We start from the raw sequence: 18,833 nt of genomic DNA on the forward strand, positions 1-18,833 counted from the left end.
CTACCGAATGTAAAAATATGATTCAAAATGTTGAAGGCCTAACGAATTGTAGTTCCTAAGAGTATCACAGAGTGTGGGTAGCGTGCCTGGCATTCAGGGAGTGGCGCTGACGGCAGGCGGCGCGAGCGCATTCAAAATGGCGCGTAAAAAATGGCGGGTTACACAAAAAAATAATACTGTTTTACCTAAAAACACAATACATACGTTACTAGCTTTAACGCGGGGTTTCGCTTCAGTCGGAGATTCTAGAAAAAAGTAGCCTATGTTACTCCTGCCTCAAGGCTTTAGACATTATCTGTATCTTCGCGAAGTATCAAAATCAGTACAGTTAAAATCTGTGAATATTACAATTAAATAAATTTTTGGTAGGTATCAGGTAAGGCCTACCTCTCTGTTAGTTGAGGGTAGTTTACAACCTAGCAAAAAAAAATTATTTTATTAGGAATACATACAAACCAATATACTTATTAGTTAATTAATACAGCTCAAAATAACCAAGTGCCGTGTGGTTCCCGGCACTAATACAAAAAAAAAAGGACCCCTGCATCTCTTTCCCATGGACATCGTAAAAGGCGAGTAAGGGATAGGCTTACAAACTTGAGATTCGAGAGCCTGTCATTATTTGAATCGCAATTCTATCTTAAAACCAAATAGCTGAACGTGGCCTATTAGTCTTTTCAAGACTGTTGGCTCCGTCTACCCCGCAAGGGAGACGTGATTATGTATGCAAAATAACTAAGTACAGGAATAAGTACATAATATTTCAGTGTGTTTTGTTGAAATATGATCCAAGTTAATATAACATTCAAAATTCAAAATTTAAAAAATTTTCAATTTTGAATTTTGAACATTGCAAAAAGTGCACTGCAAATTGTAAAAAAAAAAGCAAGGATACACTCACCAGGATTCCGGGTTCGCTTCGCCGATGCTAGGCGCTAAGTTGTGTGATAAAATGATACAAGTTATACATGCCACCGGAAGAAAAGGCGGACGACGGAATGCCGCTACCGCTGCGTTGCGCTGCCGCAATTTGAATTTGAAATTCTTACATCAGTGTTACCATGCCTTAAAGAAATTGTACCCCATTTCTTTTTACTTCTTAAATTTAAGAGCTAACTCCCATTTTTTTACATATTTTAAAAATTTTAAATGTGAAAGGCCGCTCAAGGAAGGGTACCAAAATCAAGTTATTTTAATGGCATTCGGAGGATAACCTTATGTAGGTACATATTTTAAGCAAGCAACATATCGGTTTGGCTACAGGCATCAGCAGTCTGTTATAACGAAATAGTACCCGGTTGACCGAGCTTTGCTTTGGTCTATCAGAGATGGCGCTGATATAGTTTCTTAAAACGCGGTTTTAAAAATGTTTATATATCTTGGGAACCGAGCTTTTCTCGAACCTAGGACCTTGATAAATCGATTCCTAGAGCCGAAAAGCCCCTAATCTGTAACTTTCATGAATATCGTTGGAGCCGTTTCCGATATTCTGATTATATATATACAAGAATTGCTCGTTTAAATATATTAGATTGTTAATATTCCCTCAAATAGGTGAAAGACGCACACGTGAGCCAAGCAAGCCCTTATAAACAACGCTGAGGCACACGTTCGCGTAATGCGTAAGTACCTACCACCATGTCTATCGCCAACTTAAAGTCCCTTAAAACACTGCAAAGTCCCTAAATTCGGGGAGTAATCTCAAAATTGGCAGCACTAATAGCAGCGTTAGTTTGAAAATAATGTAATTTTTTTTTCGCAATACTGATAACCGTTAATTTCAAATATAAAGTACGGTGATGTACCGTCCCCCGAATATTATCAACTAAGTACCTACATTTAGATGAAAATTCAATTTCTTTAGGTATACTGAAATAACGGTAAATCATCTCTTTCCCATGGATGTCGTAAAAGTCGACTTAGAGATATGCTTATAAACGTAATTCTTCTTTTAGGCAATAATCTAGCAACCTGTCCCTAACAGCTGAACGTGGCCTATCAGTCTTTCAAAACTGCTGGCTCTGACTACCTCACAAGAAATATAGACGTGATGAATGAATGAAAGAAATATCTTGATAGGTAACGAGTATGAGTACATAAGAGGCAGTACCTCCCCCGTAAGCGTTTAAGACGTGATTATATATAGTAGATATGTTATGTAGTCAAAACAAAAAGACACAATTTTTTACAAAACGATTTATTGCCTCATAATCCGACCAAACAATTTACCTACTAGTTACAAAGAAAGCGGGTAGCGTGTACATATACATACAGTCTCTGCCTACCCCACCGACGTGATAACATTTATCACTCACAACAGCCACTTGACGGTATTCTTGTACAGCATTTGCCCGACGGAAGAATCTGATACACCCGATTCGCTCGGTCTCTCGCGTACACGGGCTTGCTGGGTGACGCGAAACTTTTCAACAAGCACGGCGCCCATATTAACGCCACGAGGATTGACAGTAGACCAGCGAAGACCATGGTGGTAGCACTCGATAACCAACCATGCTATATCAGCTCAACGGCCAATCAGAAGCCAGAAGTTTCCTTTTGTTAGTCACGATCTAAGGAAGGCCTAGTTGGTGAAATATTTTCTTTTGTTAGTCACGATCTAAGGGTCAACATTTCAACGGTATATTTATTAATTTATTAATTAATAAACGGTATATTATATAACCTTTGGAAACTGTTGTTGTTGTTTGTTAAACATCAAAATTTTTATTGACAACGCCATTTTGAATTGATTTTTCCTTCAAAATGCATTCAACTGAAGAGTTCTATTGTATTAAGTCCATAGGCTCTTGTCAGCCGTGGCATAAGGTGAAGGCTTTGCTCATGACTAGTCATGGCTTAGGTACCTACCTATATTTATGTGCCATAAACTGATATTACGTGTATAAACGAGATTTAAATCCACAGACTTAAAAACATCTGTAAATAAACTATTGCTACCAATAAATAGTCTAAGTCTTGTTATGAAACAAAAAGTTTTGACAATTATTAAGCGATATGAAGTATCCTATAATAATTAATAAAAATTTTGAATATGAAATTGAATCTATAAATATATAGCTCTATAGAATTCATTTGAGGTGTTTCTTTTTCTTGATTGAGGGTACCGATGACGTTTTAGCTAAAACGTCTCAGGTAAGTGTGTTGAGATACGATTATGAGATAAAAGCTTCAATTCATAATTTATTCATTCCGTGTGGTTCCCGGCACCAATACAAAAAAGAATAGGACCACTCCATCTCTTTCCCATGGATGTCGTAAAAGGCGACTAAGGGACAGGCTTACAAACTTGGGATTTTTTTAGGCGGTGGGTTAGTAACCTGCCAGTATTTGATTCAATTCTATCACTAAGCCAAATAGCTGAACGAGGCCATTCAGTCTTTTCAAGACTGTTGACTCTGTCTACCCCGCAAGGGATATAGACGTGACCATACATATGTATATATGTATGCATAAGAAATATATATATTATACTAGTTTTAATATTTTTACGAGAGCTTAGCTTAAGACTCGAGATCCAGGAAGCGGCCGTTGAGGATAGCGGGCTACTTGGTAAACGCTGGACCACCTTAGACATCATCTTGATAACCACAAGGCAGATTGAGATAAATAAAATGAAGCTATCGCCACGATGTTTTCCATACCATTAATAAAACTATCACAATGTCAAGTAAATATTTATTTTTAATAAAAAACACATCCAAAAATAGGAAGCACATTATTGTCACAATATTATTTAAATACTAACAGCCAACCACCTAGTGATATAATAGGAATGTTAATTACACTTTGTACCACTTAAAATAAGTAACGACCACAACGCAAAAGCATACAAAGGAATGTCTTGGACATAAAACTTTAAACGTTTATATCACATTATTTCTTAAAATGCTACTGCCATATAAATATTAATAAAATAATAATTTTCCATCAAAGTGTGCAGACAGCAATAACAAAACGAAGTCCTTTTTTTTATAAATTCTCAAAAACTTTAAAAAACATATACCATAAATATTTTGTAATCAAAAAACAATAACGTTATTAGCAGTGAATAAATATTAGAATAACATAATGCAAAAGATACGACTTATTATCTTAAGACCAGTGACAATATAAAAAAGTATAACGAACGCGTTTTATTCTTTTTTGTATCATTTGGTTTTAAAAAAAATATGATTACTTTTATGTTATCATTTTTAGATAATCTTGAGAGTCAACCAATTAATTTAAATCAAAACAATTTTGCTGAATAAAGTGTCCGATAATAAATACGGTGTGGGTGTCACCATCACGAGTTATTTCTTAATTATTTTATATTTATTTAAAAACACTGACAACATAACAGCATTATTTAGATGATGAGAGAGCAGATTAGCAAATGAGTTTTAACACATAATGTTACAGCTCTTTTTTGCGTTGCTCGACTAAATTTAAACTACTGTTAAATTTACAAATTATTAAGATTTTTTTTTTATTTAGGCCCCCTTTATCTTGAAATAATTAGTTTTTTTATTTCGTAGAATACTAATTTACGAAAATCCGCTTGATAAATTGCGTCACACGGACAGAGCCACAAATGGTTTAATATTAAATGAAAAATTTCTTGAATCACTGAAAAAAATCATAGGGCCGTTTAAATTAGACCTTCGCCTTAAGAAAAAAATTAAAGTTGATAGGTTAGACAGAGCTTTTATTGTTAAATAGTCGACTTTAAATATGAACTCATTATAGTATGGCATTCTTATTTCTCAACCAACTTCAGAAAAGGAAGAGGTTTTCAATTCGATTTATATTTAAACTCAAAAATCCGTATATTTAAACCAATAAATTTCTTTTGAAACTGCACATTCTAAACACCTAGAAATAGAACAATCATTTATCCTACTAATATTATAAATGCGAAAGTTTATGAGCATGTCAGTATGGATGTTTGTTACTCTTTCACACAAAAACTACAGAACCGATTACGATGAAATTTGGTATGTAGGTAGCTGAAGACCCGGAATAACATATAGGCTTTTTACTTTTTATTGCGGAGTACCCACGGGATTGAATCATCTAGTTCTCTATATTAAGAAAATACGTCAGTGTTTTTAAATAAATCTCGTAAGGTTTTAGCATAAAGTTTATACTACAACAAAAAGCGGACCCCGGGCTCCCCTCCAGAGAGATGCACCCGAGGTTATCGCCAGCAAGAAGTCGTGGTATTATAGATTAGTTATTATACGTGGTAGCAGATACGTTGCCGCCGTGACCCGTCCAGTTGGTGTGGACGAATGTGCCCGGCTTGTTCAGAATCTCGTACGTGTGAGCGCCGAAGTAGTCCCTTTGAGCCTGTAATGTTATAATTATATACTTATTTATTTATACATTATTGAAGACTAACTCAAAAATAATACAGGAGTATCGTTAAAACTATTTATTAAACTGAATCATATACAGTACAGTCACAGTACCCAAAACAACAGTAATCATTAGAGACCGGATAATATGCATTTGCATATTTGCATATGCATTTGCATATTTGCATATGCATTTGCATATTTGCATATGCATTTGCATATTTAAGCGATTTTCAAGGCTAATAGCATATTTTTACTAATATCTAGTGATGATGCATATTATTGCTATAATTTACAGTAGGTATTTTTCGCGCGTAGCGCACTCGGCAGCCGCGCGTATTTGTTTTTGGTAGGTTCTCAAAAAATGAAAGAGACAAATGATCGCGCCGCCGCGCGCTCGCCTACCGCGCTACTCCCACCTATTATGCATGTCATTACTTTGATTGTTGACACGCTCGTGCTCGGATAATTCACCTGCAGTTAAAAGTTTTTGTGTGTGTACAATGCCTCCCGAAAAAAGTGTGTCTTCGTGGATAAGTGAATTTCCTAGAACATTTACTTACGATGGAAATGTTTTATATTGTCGAGTTTGCGAGAAAAACATTTCGTGCACTAAAAGCATTTTTTATTTGATCAAATAACAATAAATTAAAAAGATACATACATAATAAAGTAAAACATAAAACAAGTATTTACTAACAAAATACTTAAATCTAAAGGAATAATATTTACAAAACAAAAAAAAACTCATTTAATGTTGCATATTCTGTCAGTTTTCGTGCATATTTTAGGCATTTTTCATGCATATTTCATGCATATTTCAAGCTTTTTATGTTGCATATTATCCGGTCTCTAGTAATCATGACCGCGCATTTTCCAAAACATCGTACTAAAGTCAATACAATTCTGTCTATGTATTATTTGCTGTCATGTTACATTATACTCGTATACCAATTAAAAGTAATTATTTATTTATTCTAATGTAATTAACATATTCATTTTGTTATACAATTATATTTCGCAATAATTATCTTATTAAATCAAAACATTACTGTTTCCTGTTTTCAATAATAAGTTGCCATATCAAAAAAAAATTTATTGCGAATCAACTTTTGAAATATGGCAATTGTTTTTATATAAATTTTATTGTTTTTATATCAATTTTATTATTTTTACACACATATTAAATACAGAAAAACCATTCAAGTCTATTTATTTGCTTTTGCTTTCATTATAAACAGCGCAGGTGTTTGTAAGATACCCGGTTAAAATCCGTGTGGCGGTCATTTATCTCGAAGTTAGTATATTTTCGAAGTTGTAGTACATTCGTTTGAATACTAACTGTACGAAGTATAGTAAACTCTTTGGTGTGTGTGGTTCCCGGCACCAATACAAAAAAGAATAGGATCACTCCATCTCTTTGCCATGGATGTCGTAAAAGGCTACTAAGGGATAGGCTTACAAACTTGGGTTTATTTTTTTAGGCGATATGGGCTAGCAACCTGTCACTATTTGAATTTCAATTCTATCATTAAGCCGAATAGCTGAACGTGGCCGATCAGTGTTTTCAAGACTGTTGGCTCTGTCCACTGTCACAAGGGGTATAGACGTGACCATATGTATTTATGTTGTTTTATCACGAAACTGACAATAAATTACCTGTAACAAGTTAGCCGGCAACACTTCCGCTCGGTAGCCGTCGTAGAAGGCGAGCGCGGAACTGAAGGCCGGCGCGGGAACGCCGACTAAAGCGGCTTGAGCGACAACCTGCCTCAACGACGCCTGCGCAGTGCTAATACGTTCGCTGAAGAACGGATCCAATAGAAGATTGGATAGCTGTGGATTTTTTGTGAACGCGTCCTGCAAATATAAAATAAAAAAAAAATTAAATTACCTTGCGAATAAAAGGCTTTAACGAACGTATCTTCATCAAATCAAGGTCATCCTGGCGCAAGGTCAGGTCAAGAGTGACTGGAACCGAATTCGAAGTGAATATGTAGCGAAAGAAGTAAGTATGCTCGGATCGCGACTGTTGGAGAGAGGAAGTCTTGGCCTACCCCTTTCGGGAAAGAAACGTGAATTTACGTGTATGTATGTATGTATGTATAAGGTGCCGTGTGGTTCCAGGCACCAATTAAAAAAAAAAGAATAGGACCACTCCTTCTCTTTCCCATGGATATCGTAAAAGGCGACTAAGGGATTGGCTTATAAACAGGGGATTATTCTTTAACGCGATGGGCTAGCAACCAGTCACTATTTGAATCTCAATTATATCAAGTTATAATGCTGAGCGTGGTTGATCAGTCTTTTTAAGACAGTTGGCTCTGTCTAGCCCGTAAGGGATATAGACGTGACTATACGTATCTATGACACATAGTAAGCTAGACCGGGTTACAATAAGACTTTTATTGGTGCTCTCACAGTTAAATGTAGTATTGAACTTAACATTCAAATGTATGATAAGTAAATTATTAATTTATTAAATTAACAATTATCATGTGGGTTCCCAACACTTTAGAATACAACCACTCCAAATATTACTAATACCAATTCACCACACGATTTTAGCGCCAAAGATATCAATTATGTCATTATCAATGTTTTCATTATTAAATATTATTATCTTATCAAAATATGAACTGATATCAGTGAGGTAATATGCGGTCACGACGTGACACGCTTGACCTCAAGACCTGACCTTTGATGACATTGTATGGACAATGCGTGCCACGATTCCAATTCAACTGAAGCAATTCTATTTTAATGTCGCTAAATATAAATATTACAAAGAATCAACATTATATTTTGCTTGGTAAAAAATTAACTTATAAGACAAAGATGATATTTGACACGAAGGATTCTTCTTTTACGTGATTAGCTAGAAACCTGTCGCTATTTGAATCTCAATTGCATACATACATAAAATCACGCCTCTTTCCCGGAGGGGTAGGCAGAGACTACCTCTTTCCACTTGCCACGATCTCTGCATACTTCCTTCTCTTCATCCACATTCATAACTCTCTTCATGCAAGCTCGGCGGTTTCGGGTACTTTTGACCTGACCCTTTACCAGGACGTCCTTAATTGCATCATTCAGCCAAACAGCTGATCGTGGCCTATCAGTCTATGGCGCCATCTCTACGCCACTCGTCAACAACATCAAATCAAACAACTACTGTCAATCATCTCGAAGAAATCGACGCGCTCAACCAATAGCAGCGAAGAATCTAAGACGCGATTTCAGAGATTTCACGGATTGGAGCTATATATACAACCTCCGACACAACACCGTCGGAGCCGCGGTTCCCCAGGCATAACACCTAGCCTGGCGGAAGATCTTCCCTTTGGTGGCGGTCGAGCCGAATCATCGCTCCCGCTACAAGTCTTTTCAAGACTGTTGGCTCTGTCTACCCCGCAATTGATATAGACGCGACAATATGTATATATGTATATGTATGTATGATGATACCTTGATATTTCCAAGGAACACGCTCCTGATGATGCAGCCGCCGCGCCACATCAGCGCTATGCTGCCGTAGTTCAGATTCCAGCCGTTCACCTGAATTATATGAATAATAAGATTTGAATTCTATCATTAAGCTAAATAGCTGAACGTGGCCATTCGGGCTTTTCAAGGCTATTGGCTCTGTCTAACCCGCAAGGGATATAGACGTGACCATGTGTATGTATGTAAATATAAACTTCCAAGAGTCAGACCAATCACAAGAATATTCTTCATCGCTTACTAGAGATTCCTAACAATGTATCTTTGCACACTTTGTCGTAAAAGAAATTAAACTTGTTTTTTTATCGCGGCCTGATTCCGGGATTCAAACCCGCGACTTTATATTGGTAAATTAAGACGCTCACCCACCTTGGCAGCTTCGCGTAGAAGCATGAATCCCTGGGCGTATGAGATGAGTTTGCTGGCGAAGAGTGCCTTCCTGAGGTGTTCCAGGAACTCCTTGTTCCCGCTGAACTTCAAATTGGAGCCAGGTAGACTTCGGCTCGCTTTCACGCGCTCGTCTGGTTAGAAAATATATAACATACATATATAAGCTATATTTTTTTCAATTCAATTCGTCATTGTAACCGGCACCTATCTCTCGTTTATTATAATTGCAAATCGTGGCCCAGTCTCTTACTATTAGCTCTGTCCGCCCCGTAAGAATAAAAATACAATGAATGTGTGTGTGCCTTTTGCCTGTTATAAGAAAAAAAAGAAAGCAGTATCTAAATATTGCATTGCTTAGATTAATTTGGATAATAGATATAGTCGTATCGTATAATTTAGTCCATTTGCAAAAATTACGAATTGCTTCACTAATAACAAGTTGAAACTGTTCATCTCTTTCCCATGGATGTCGTAAACGGCGAGTAAAGGATAGGCTTATAAACTTGGGATTCTTATAGGCGATGGGCTAGCAACCTATCACTATTTGAATCTCAATTCTATCATTAAGCCTAACAGCTGAACGTGGCCTGTCAGTCTTTCAAGACTGCTGGCTCTGTCTACCCTGCAAGGGATATAGACGTGATTAAATGAATGAATGACGAATGAAACTTTTCTGTTGTTATTCTTTCTCAAACATTCATGTGCACTATATTAGATTGTATATATAATATCCTGATACTAAAGGTGTGAAATTTAGTCGTGGCTAAAAATTTTCTAAAATTCCCACGTAAGCGTATTCCCAGGGCGGAGCTAGTAAATCTGACAGTACCTTTAAGAACCGAGAGGCATTATAATAATGAATAAAAATTTTGAATTTTGTAAATCTGAAAGTACCTTTAAGAGCCGAGAGGCATTATAATAATGAATAAAAATTTTGAATTTTGTAAATCTGAAAGTAACTTTAAGAGCCGAGAGGCATTATAATAATGAATAAAAATTATGAATTTTGAATTTTGTAAATCTGAAAGTACCTTTAAGAGCCGAGAGAGGCATTATGATAATGAATAAAAATTTTGAATTTTTGAATTTTGTAAATCTGACAGTACCTTTAAGAGCCGAGAGGCATTATAATAATGAATAAAAATTTTGAATTTTGTAAATCTGAAAGTAACTTTAAGAGCCGAGAGGCATTATAATAATGAATAAAAATTATGAATTTTGAATTTTGTAAATCTGAAAGTACCTTTAAGAGCCGAGAGAGGCATTATGATAATGAATAAAAATTTTGAATTTTTGAATTTTGTAAATCTGACAGTACCTTTAAGAGCCGAGAGGCATTATGATAAAGAATACAAATTTTGAATTTTTGAATTTTGTAAATCTGAAAGTACTTTTAAGAGCCGAGAGGCATTATAATAATGAATAAAAATTTTGAATTTTGAATTTTTGAATTTTGTAAATCTGAAAGTACCTTTAAGAGCCGAGAGGCATTACAATAATGAATAAAATTTTTGAATTTTGTAAATCTGAAAGTACCTTTAAGAGCCGAGAGGCATTATAATAATGAATAAAAATTTTGAATTTTTGAATATTGTAAATCTGAAAGTACCTTTAAGAGCCGAGAGGCATTATATTAATGAATAAAAATTATGAATTTTTGAATTTTGTAAATCTGACAGTACCTTTAAGAGCCGAGAGGCATCTGGAGAAGACAGCCTCCCCTATCAGCGTGACCGGCACTCCGTACTCCAGGGCGGCGATGCCCGTCCACTTGCCGGTGCCCTTCTGACCGGCCGTGTCTCTGATCTTCGGCAGGAGGTACTTGCCTGTCGAATTAGTGTTCTAGTTTAAAATCCTGTTATAAATTGGCTTAATGACGCTAGGGGAAATATGTGGGGTCAATGGATAAGTGAGCACCCAAAAGGGAATATATATCTAACTTGAACAGTCTGTTATATATTGGCTTAATGGCGCAAGGGGTCATGTGTGGGGTCATTGTATAAATGAGGACCCAAAAGGGAATATATATCTAACTTAAACAATACGCTATTAAGGTAACAAGTATTGTAAAACATAGAAAATAAATAAAAAGAATAGGACTACTCCATCTCTTTCCCGTGGATGTCGTAAAAGGCGACAAAGGGATATGCTTATAAACTTGACTTAACTTTTTCTTACGTATGTAACTGTCCACGAAACTTAGAAATGTATTTAACTGCATTAGTACACAACAAACCTTTGTGGTTTTAACCTAATGCATTGTGTACCATTGTAATTGTTGTTTTTTTTTTGTAATGATAATAAATAAATAAAAATAAATTAAATTGAAATTCTTTTTTTAGGCGACCAGATAGCAACCTGACACTATTTGAGAATCTCAATTCTATCATTCAGCCGAGCAGCTGAACGTGGCCATTCAGTCTTTTCGGCACTGTTGGCTCTATCTACCCCGCAAGGGATATAAACCTGACTATATATATGTATGTATACACAAAAATCAGCAGAGATATAGGTAATCGTGAGAAAACCTGCCTATTCTGGTAACTGGTTGCGTAATCATGGTCAAATACATATATGTAATTGTAAAAGAAAAAACAGGTAGGTAATATGCGAGGCATTGACCAAAAAAAAAGTGAGGTCAAAATTAAAAGCACTTCACACAATGCAAGCAAAAAGGTTTCGAAAATCAAAATGCGAGTTTCAAAAGCAGGCAAGCTGACCTTTCTTCCCAAATGTTTATAGCGTGTAAGTAAGGGCATGTGCAGAGTGCCACCGACCGACGACTAGCGACTAGCGGTCAGCGGCTCAATGCACGGACCCTTACCCGCTTAGAAATGTAAAAATTCAAAAAATTCAAAAAAAAATTCAAAATTCGTTTATTCAGTAAAACAGTTTTACAAAGCCAGTTGTTGAGGCCCTCTAGTAAGTATAGAATACCCGTGTCAGAGGACCTCGCTCCCTCGTTACGTAACTATACTGAGTACTAAAATAATACAATATGTATACAAAAAAAAAAAAAAAATTAAAAAAAATATATATGCTAACTGTATTTGTATGTGAAAGTGTGTATGTGGTACGAGTATATACCAACATATATAAATCACTCTATTCTAAGCGATGGAATAGATTTTCAACCTCATCATATGTTAATGTTTTTAGCCAATTTTTCACTAATAATTTACAATTATGTGTTGTTTTAGAATAAATTGAAATTTTTTTATTAATAATATTATAAAGGTAAGTACTTTGTGAGTTGTATTGTCGTCTTGCAGTAGCTGTTTTTACTATGTTATTTTTGAATGTGGGATTGTTTCTTCTAGATAAGTTAAATGTAGGTAAAAGGGTTTTCTGAGGAAGGTTTAAATTCATAAATGCTACCATCGCGAAACCGGGTCGAGTTTCTACTATATGTATAAAAAGAAAAAATTAAAACATACAGATTTCTTGTGTGATTGATATGTTATTACGAAACGATGAGCAGTCAACATTCTTTAAATCAATGTCATCAACATGACCACACTACTTATACAAACGTAGAAAAAAGGCAGACTTAGTGTGTGTAGAAAAAAAGTGAGGCATCGTAATGGCGTCATTGTAAGCAGTGAGTTATAGACATGATATAATCTTGCCTGTGACACCGGCGGTCCCGGGTTCGAATCCCGGCCAGGGCATGATGAGAAACGAACTTTCTCTGATTGGCCTGGGTCTTGGATGTTTATCTATATAAGTATTTATTATAATATAAAGTATCATTGAGTTAGTATCGTGTCCAAAAAAAAAATGACGTAATGGCGGCCAACTGTCAAACTATTGGTGTCTGTATATATTCAGTGACCATACTAATGTGTGGTGCTCCATTTTGCTGTATAGTAAAACTCCATCTGCCTTTTTTTTCTACGCCTATGTCTACTTAATTATAAATGCTATCATTACATGCAACAGACGATGACTCTTTACTTTCAATAAGACGATAATGTTCTCTAATCAAGATACTGGGGTTATTCGTTGTGATTGTAACTGTATACTCGATTATAGATACAAATTGCGAATGATAGACCAACGAAGGAACCCGACAAAAGGTAGAGTGATTAATTCAAGAGGAATTTACTACTGACATGCGAAAGTTTGTAACAATGTGTGAATGTGTTCCTAACTCTTTCAGGTAACATCTGCCAGAAAGAATGAAATTTAGTACAATGGTTGAATAGTATTGGTTCCGTGTGGTTCCCGGCACCAATAGATAAAAAAAGAATAGGACTCCTCCATCTCTTCCCCACGGATGTCGTAAAAGGCGACTAAGGGACGACTTGGTTTATAAACTTGGGATTCTTCTTTTAGACGATGGGCTAGCAACCTGTCACTATTTGAATCTCAATTCTATCAAAAAGCCAAATAGCTGAACGTGGCCTTTCAGTCTTTTCAAGACTGTTCTGCTTTGTCTACCCCGTAAGGGATATAGACGTGATGATGATATGTATGTTGAATAGTACTCTTTATCACAAAATTATCACGGGAGCGCAACTAGAAGCAGCTTGTGAATTCACGCTAAAAAGAATAAGACTCACCATCGTCGTCCTTGAATTTGAGGATATCCCTCGTGATTTCTATCAGGAAAGAGTCCAGCTCGCCCTTGTTCCACTCTTCGAATACCGCCGCCATTTCGTTTTGTTCCATACCTGAGCATATTTATACTTGTATTGAAATAAGCATTAACAGAAATAATCGTGGCAAAATATGTAATGTGACATTCTGCGGCGGCGGCCATCTTGGACAGATTGCCATTAAACATAGCTAAGAACACTGTCAACTAATTCATCTTTCAAACAAAAGAAAAAAGTTTCATCCGTTTGGAAGATACGATTTCACAGACAGACAGACAGTTTTAGTCGATGGTAAAAAAAGACCTTTTTTTGTCTGTATGTACTACTTCGGTACACGCTAAACACCGGAACTAGTATTTACCAAAGCTGGGCAACATATACATACATATGCAGTGAATGCGTTCTTCCTTCGGTAGATTAATAATGTATCTTGTATGTATTTATGCATTTTGTTTGTAATGTATGTATTTTGCAGTATGCATGTGCACTTTATCGCACCACCAACACAACAGTTTTTTTCCGCATTAAGACCGCCTTGTGGCCATTTTTTTTTTGACCAATAAAGTTTTAAATAAACAAAAAATAAACATAAACAATTCAAATGAAACCTTACCAAGAATATCCTTCATGACATGATACGCTTCGCAGATGAGCTGCATATCGCCGTACTCGATTCCGTTGTGGACCATCTTCACGAAATGACCGGCGCCATCCTCGCCCACCCAGTCGCAACATGGCTCGCCGTTCGCCTTTGCACTTATGGCCTGGTCGAATTAAAAAAGTATTTCAAAAACATTTTAGAACAAGTCTTGTTAACATAACCTTAAAATAATTATACATAATAATAGAGTGTGGAGGGAAAGGTCGGAGTGGGAAGACCTAGACGAACATATCTTGATCAAATTAAGGACGTCCTGTAAAGGGTCAGGCCAAAAGTACCCGAAACCGCCGAGCTTGCATGAAGAGAGTTATGAATGTGGATGAAGCAAAGGAAATATGCAGAGATCGTGGCAAGTGGAAAGAGGTAGTCTCTGCCTACCCCTCCGGGAAAGAGGCGTGATTTTATGTATGTATGTACGTAATAATAGAAGGGGGTTTGTCGAGGGGGGATTCGTAACAAAATAAAAATAAGAGAAGCTGAGATATTATTCTTAACATTCCAGTTTTTTTTAATTCAATAAAGTTGTTAATATTATGTCCACGAATACAGATACGGAAAATTCAGGTAAATTGTAATTCCAACTGGATCATGTAATATATTATCACAGATTTCGAAAATAATACTAGGTCAATATTTTTTTAATTCTGTGTGTATTACTTTTATTTTGAGAAAAGGTATAACTATTGTTGAAGGAACTGCTCTTATATAATTAGTACTATAAGCAAGGTCACCTTCAAAAATATATGTTTAATATATTCCAACTGTTAGATATACCTACTTATTTATATGAATATTAAAAAAAACCTAATTTTGATGTTCAAACATAAGGCGTGCGATGGTCTAAAGGAAGATGCCCGATTATGCATTTGCACATATGGGGTTCAAATCTTACCTCGAACATGACTCTTTTTCCGAGTTATTTACTGTCTACATTTTGAACACCAAACGAGCCACCAGGTCCTCGGGAAAATTTCTTGGTCAAATAGCTAGACAGTCAAAAAAAAAAAACATTAAAACTGACCTGAAATATTGGCTTAACGTGAGGCCAGGCAGCAGGGTGACCGCCGGGCATCAGCGAAGGCCCATAGCGGGCGCCGTCTTCACCGCCACTCACCTGTCACAATTACATTCAATATTTATAAATAAATACTTACATAAGCTTAATAGTAAAGATTAGTTGGGGTAGTCTCTGCCTACCCCTCCGGGAAAGAGGCGTGATTTTATATATGTATGTATGTATGTAGGTATAAGCTTAATGAACCAGAAATATTTTCTGAAGTGGAATAAGAGTCCAAAATGTAGAACTATGTATAGGTAATATAGAAATGACACTTTAACAAAATCAAAATTAAGAAACGCGACCGAAGTCGTGGTCATCAGATAATCTTATGAATTATGTTTATGTAGATACTAACTTTAATTTCCGTTTTTTCTGTTCCCATAGACATTCTAAAAAAAAGTAGCCTATATACCTACTATACTCTTACGTTAGGTTAAGGTCTATCTTATCTCTGTGGTCTTCAAAATGGGTCTAGTAGATTTTAAGATAAGATATGCTGGAGTGCAGTTTGTTACCGCTTCTTCTGCACTGACGCTTTGGAAGCGGCAGTAAACTTAGTTTTAAGTAATTTATTTAACATCAACCAATAATGTGAAACCAAATGATATTATGACAATTATTAAGTGTTAATAAAGTGTCACATTATAATAGATAAAAGTTTTGATTTTAAATTTGAGTTTATTTGCTAAGAAAACTAGTTGCTATTACCATTCAAGTTTACCATTTTGCCAATTATTTTAATTAATATACGAGACTTACACCCATGCCAATATAGTGGATTCCTGTTGACTGGAGCTCCTTGCACCATCTTTGAGTATCCAGGTACTGAGAATTACCACCGTCAATGATTATATCCCCTTTTTCCAGCAGGGGGACTAGATTCCTCACAAACTCATCTACTGCTGACCCAGCTAAAACATACAACAGAATATATTGAAGAGGTAAATAGATAAAAATTAAAAGAAATAAAAAATAATAAACTTTTCAAATATGGCAACCTCGTAGGAAACTTCAGGGTTAAATGTTGCCAACTTGCATAAAATCATTATGAATTTACCAATATTTGGGTAAAATTTTTAGATTTCATGTTTCATATAAATTCATGCCTATTATGAACTATTAGACCATTTAGCACTAGGGTATTACTGTGTTTATACTTTAACATTAATAAATTATACAAACCTTTAACAAGTAACATAACTTTTCGTGGCTTTTTCAATTTGCTAACCATATCTTCTAAAGAATTTGCACCAATAATTTTTGTTCCTTTTGCTTCATTTTGGAGAAAATGTTCAACCTAGAAGAAATGTATAAAGATTAAAAAATAAATAAAGATACTTACATACAGCCAACCACATAATTAATTCACTCAGCAAAGAGCACTCTATTAAGAGTAGTCAGACATGCTGTTAAGTGTACCTCCTTCTCATATAAATGAGGTGTCTCTTGTCCGTGGAAAGAATGATCAAGAATATGTACATATATATAATCATGTCTATAGTCTCTGCCTACCCCTCCGGGAAAGAGGTGTGATTTTATGTATGTATGTCTATATGCCTTGCAGAGTTGACAGAGCCAACAGTCTTGTATAGACTGATAGGCCACATTCAGCTGTTTGACTAAATGACAGAATTGAGATTCATATAGTGACAGGTTGCTAGCACATCGCCTAAAAGAAGAATCCCAGGTTTATAAGCCTAAGCCAAGAATATGTGACGAAATAAAATAGAGACATACAAAAGAATTATATAAATTGAAAGGAGGTTCACTCCAGACAAGCTGGTCTACAAGTTAATTTACCTTTGCAACAGTTCTGTTATAGGCACAGACAACAAAACCATGGTCGTCCATGTTCAGAATAAGGTTTTGGCCCATAACAGCTAGGCCGATGAGGGCAATGTCAGCTTTTTGCCTAATAAAAATAAAAATATAATGAATTAAGGAGTTAGGTGCGACAAGAGAGCAGTAGAAGTCAGGTCGGAATGGCAGTATATATTCTCCCATGGAAAGTTCTCAGAAATAAAAGGTCAAAGTATCTTTATGCCAAATTTTACTGTAATAAAGTCAGTACTTTTATGTTTATTAAAATAAACATTTATGTTTTCTTTCTTCAGGTCTCAGAGAACAGAATCATGCATAAAGATCAATCAATCTGTTTTCTCCCCTTGAAATATAACATAGGTCATGTAAAATTTAAACAAAATAAACTCTATTGATGTTCCATTAAGTTGAAATCCTTTTTGTCAATGGGATCTCCTTTTAAGTAAATAAATACCTATGTTAGGAGATCCTGCAAGATTGATAATAATATGTAGGTAACTGTGAAAGTCAAACCAGACTCTCAGTGTTAACCTTCAGTTAACCTTGTAATGACTAGGTACCTATCTATTGGATTAAAATGTTGACCTTACTTTAAGAAATATGAAAGTGGAAGTAGCAAGTAAAAAGATTAAGTCTGCCTACCCCTCCGGGAACGAAACGTGATTTTCAATATTTTCATAGGCAATGGAAAATAATTAAAATGTAGGTTTGAATAAAACTACTTACTCAGCCATTTTAGTGATATAAACTTTATGCAGCACGTAAACTTAAAAAAAAACTAAATTAAGAACTATTTGACTGTGCCGTGGTAGGTAATTTTTCAATTAAAATGAATGAAATTTTGTAATACTACGAATAAATATGATACAACACAAGAGCCGCCAGTAGATGTAAGCAAGATAGACTAATGGATTGGATTATAGTGACACAAACTAAATAGATATAGTATAGTGATAAACGTCTACTTCAGTTCAGAAAAGAAAAAGCCGAAAACGTCAATATACGGCATCGACGTTGACATGTGTAGTCAAGTTATCTGTCATTCACATTTTTAAGTCATAGACGATGATTCACATAAAATTTTAAATTCATTCTTAGTCTACGTAACTACCGTAATAATATAAGATTATGTACTGACATATTTGATAGAGAAACATACAACAATTAAGTTCAAAATTCTTCCAATTACCATGACGGTCGGGTCAATCATTTTTCTTCCTTCTGGCATTAGTCCCGGTTGCATCTTGGCCACTTTGAAGAGGGGTCCGGGATATACCTTAGACCAATAGATTATCCTGGATTGATTGAGTCAGGGTATACATTTAACAATTTTATAACATGAAAAAACAAAGCCAATATTCTAGCATTTGCCATAGGAGTGATGGGTCTTGTTTTAAATCAGCTACCGGACTTTTAAAATAAAATTGTAATTTCAT

The 18,833-nt window shown here is 35.5% G+C and overlaps 1 protein-coding gene across 1 annotated transcript; it reads right to left on the reverse strand.

Annotated features, from left to right (window-relative positions):
- Positions 1-3,684: 3,684 nt before the first annotated feature.
- Positions 3,685-18,332, reverse strand: LOC106130553 (6-phosphogluconate dehydrogenase, decarboxylating). Its single transcript, XM_013329408.2, has 12 exons — positions 18,124-18,332; positions 17,377-17,488; positions 16,759-16,873; positions 16,336-16,487; positions 15,538-15,630; positions 14,469-14,619; positions 13,820-13,930; positions 10,937-11,080; positions 9,234-9,385; positions 8,829-8,918; positions 7,020-7,220; positions 3,685-5,352 (listed from the first exon to the last, which is right to left on the reverse strand). Exons 1-12 carry the CDS (start codon positions 18,129-18,131, stop codon positions 5,233-5,235), a joined length of 1,449 nt encoding a protein of 482 aa, XP_013184862.2. The 5' UTR covers positions 18,132-18,332; the 3' UTR covers positions 3,685-5,232.
- Between the last annotated feature and the right edge of the window lie 501 nt (positions 18,333-18,833).

This window comes from Amyelois transitella, chromosome Z, assembly GCF_032362555.1.
Source record: "Amyelois transitella isolate CPQ chromosome Z, ilAmyTran1.1, whole genome shotgun sequence".
In the NCBI taxonomy this organism is placed as follows: Eukaryota; Metazoa; Arthropoda; class Insecta; order Lepidoptera; family Pyralidae; genus Amyelois; species Amyelois transitella.

Bases quoted from the DNA above. Each gene is read 5' to 3' on its own strand.
- LOC106130553 (XM_013329408.2), bottom strand. The intron at 14,620-15,537 runs GTCAGTTTTAAT...TAATTCGACCAG, and splicing joins ACGTTAAGCCAATATTTCAG to GCCATAAGTGCAAAGGCGAA. The intron at 7,221-8,828 runs GTATCATCATAC...TTATATTTGCAG, and splicing joins TGTTCCTTGGAAATATCAAG to GACGCGTTCACAAAAAATCC.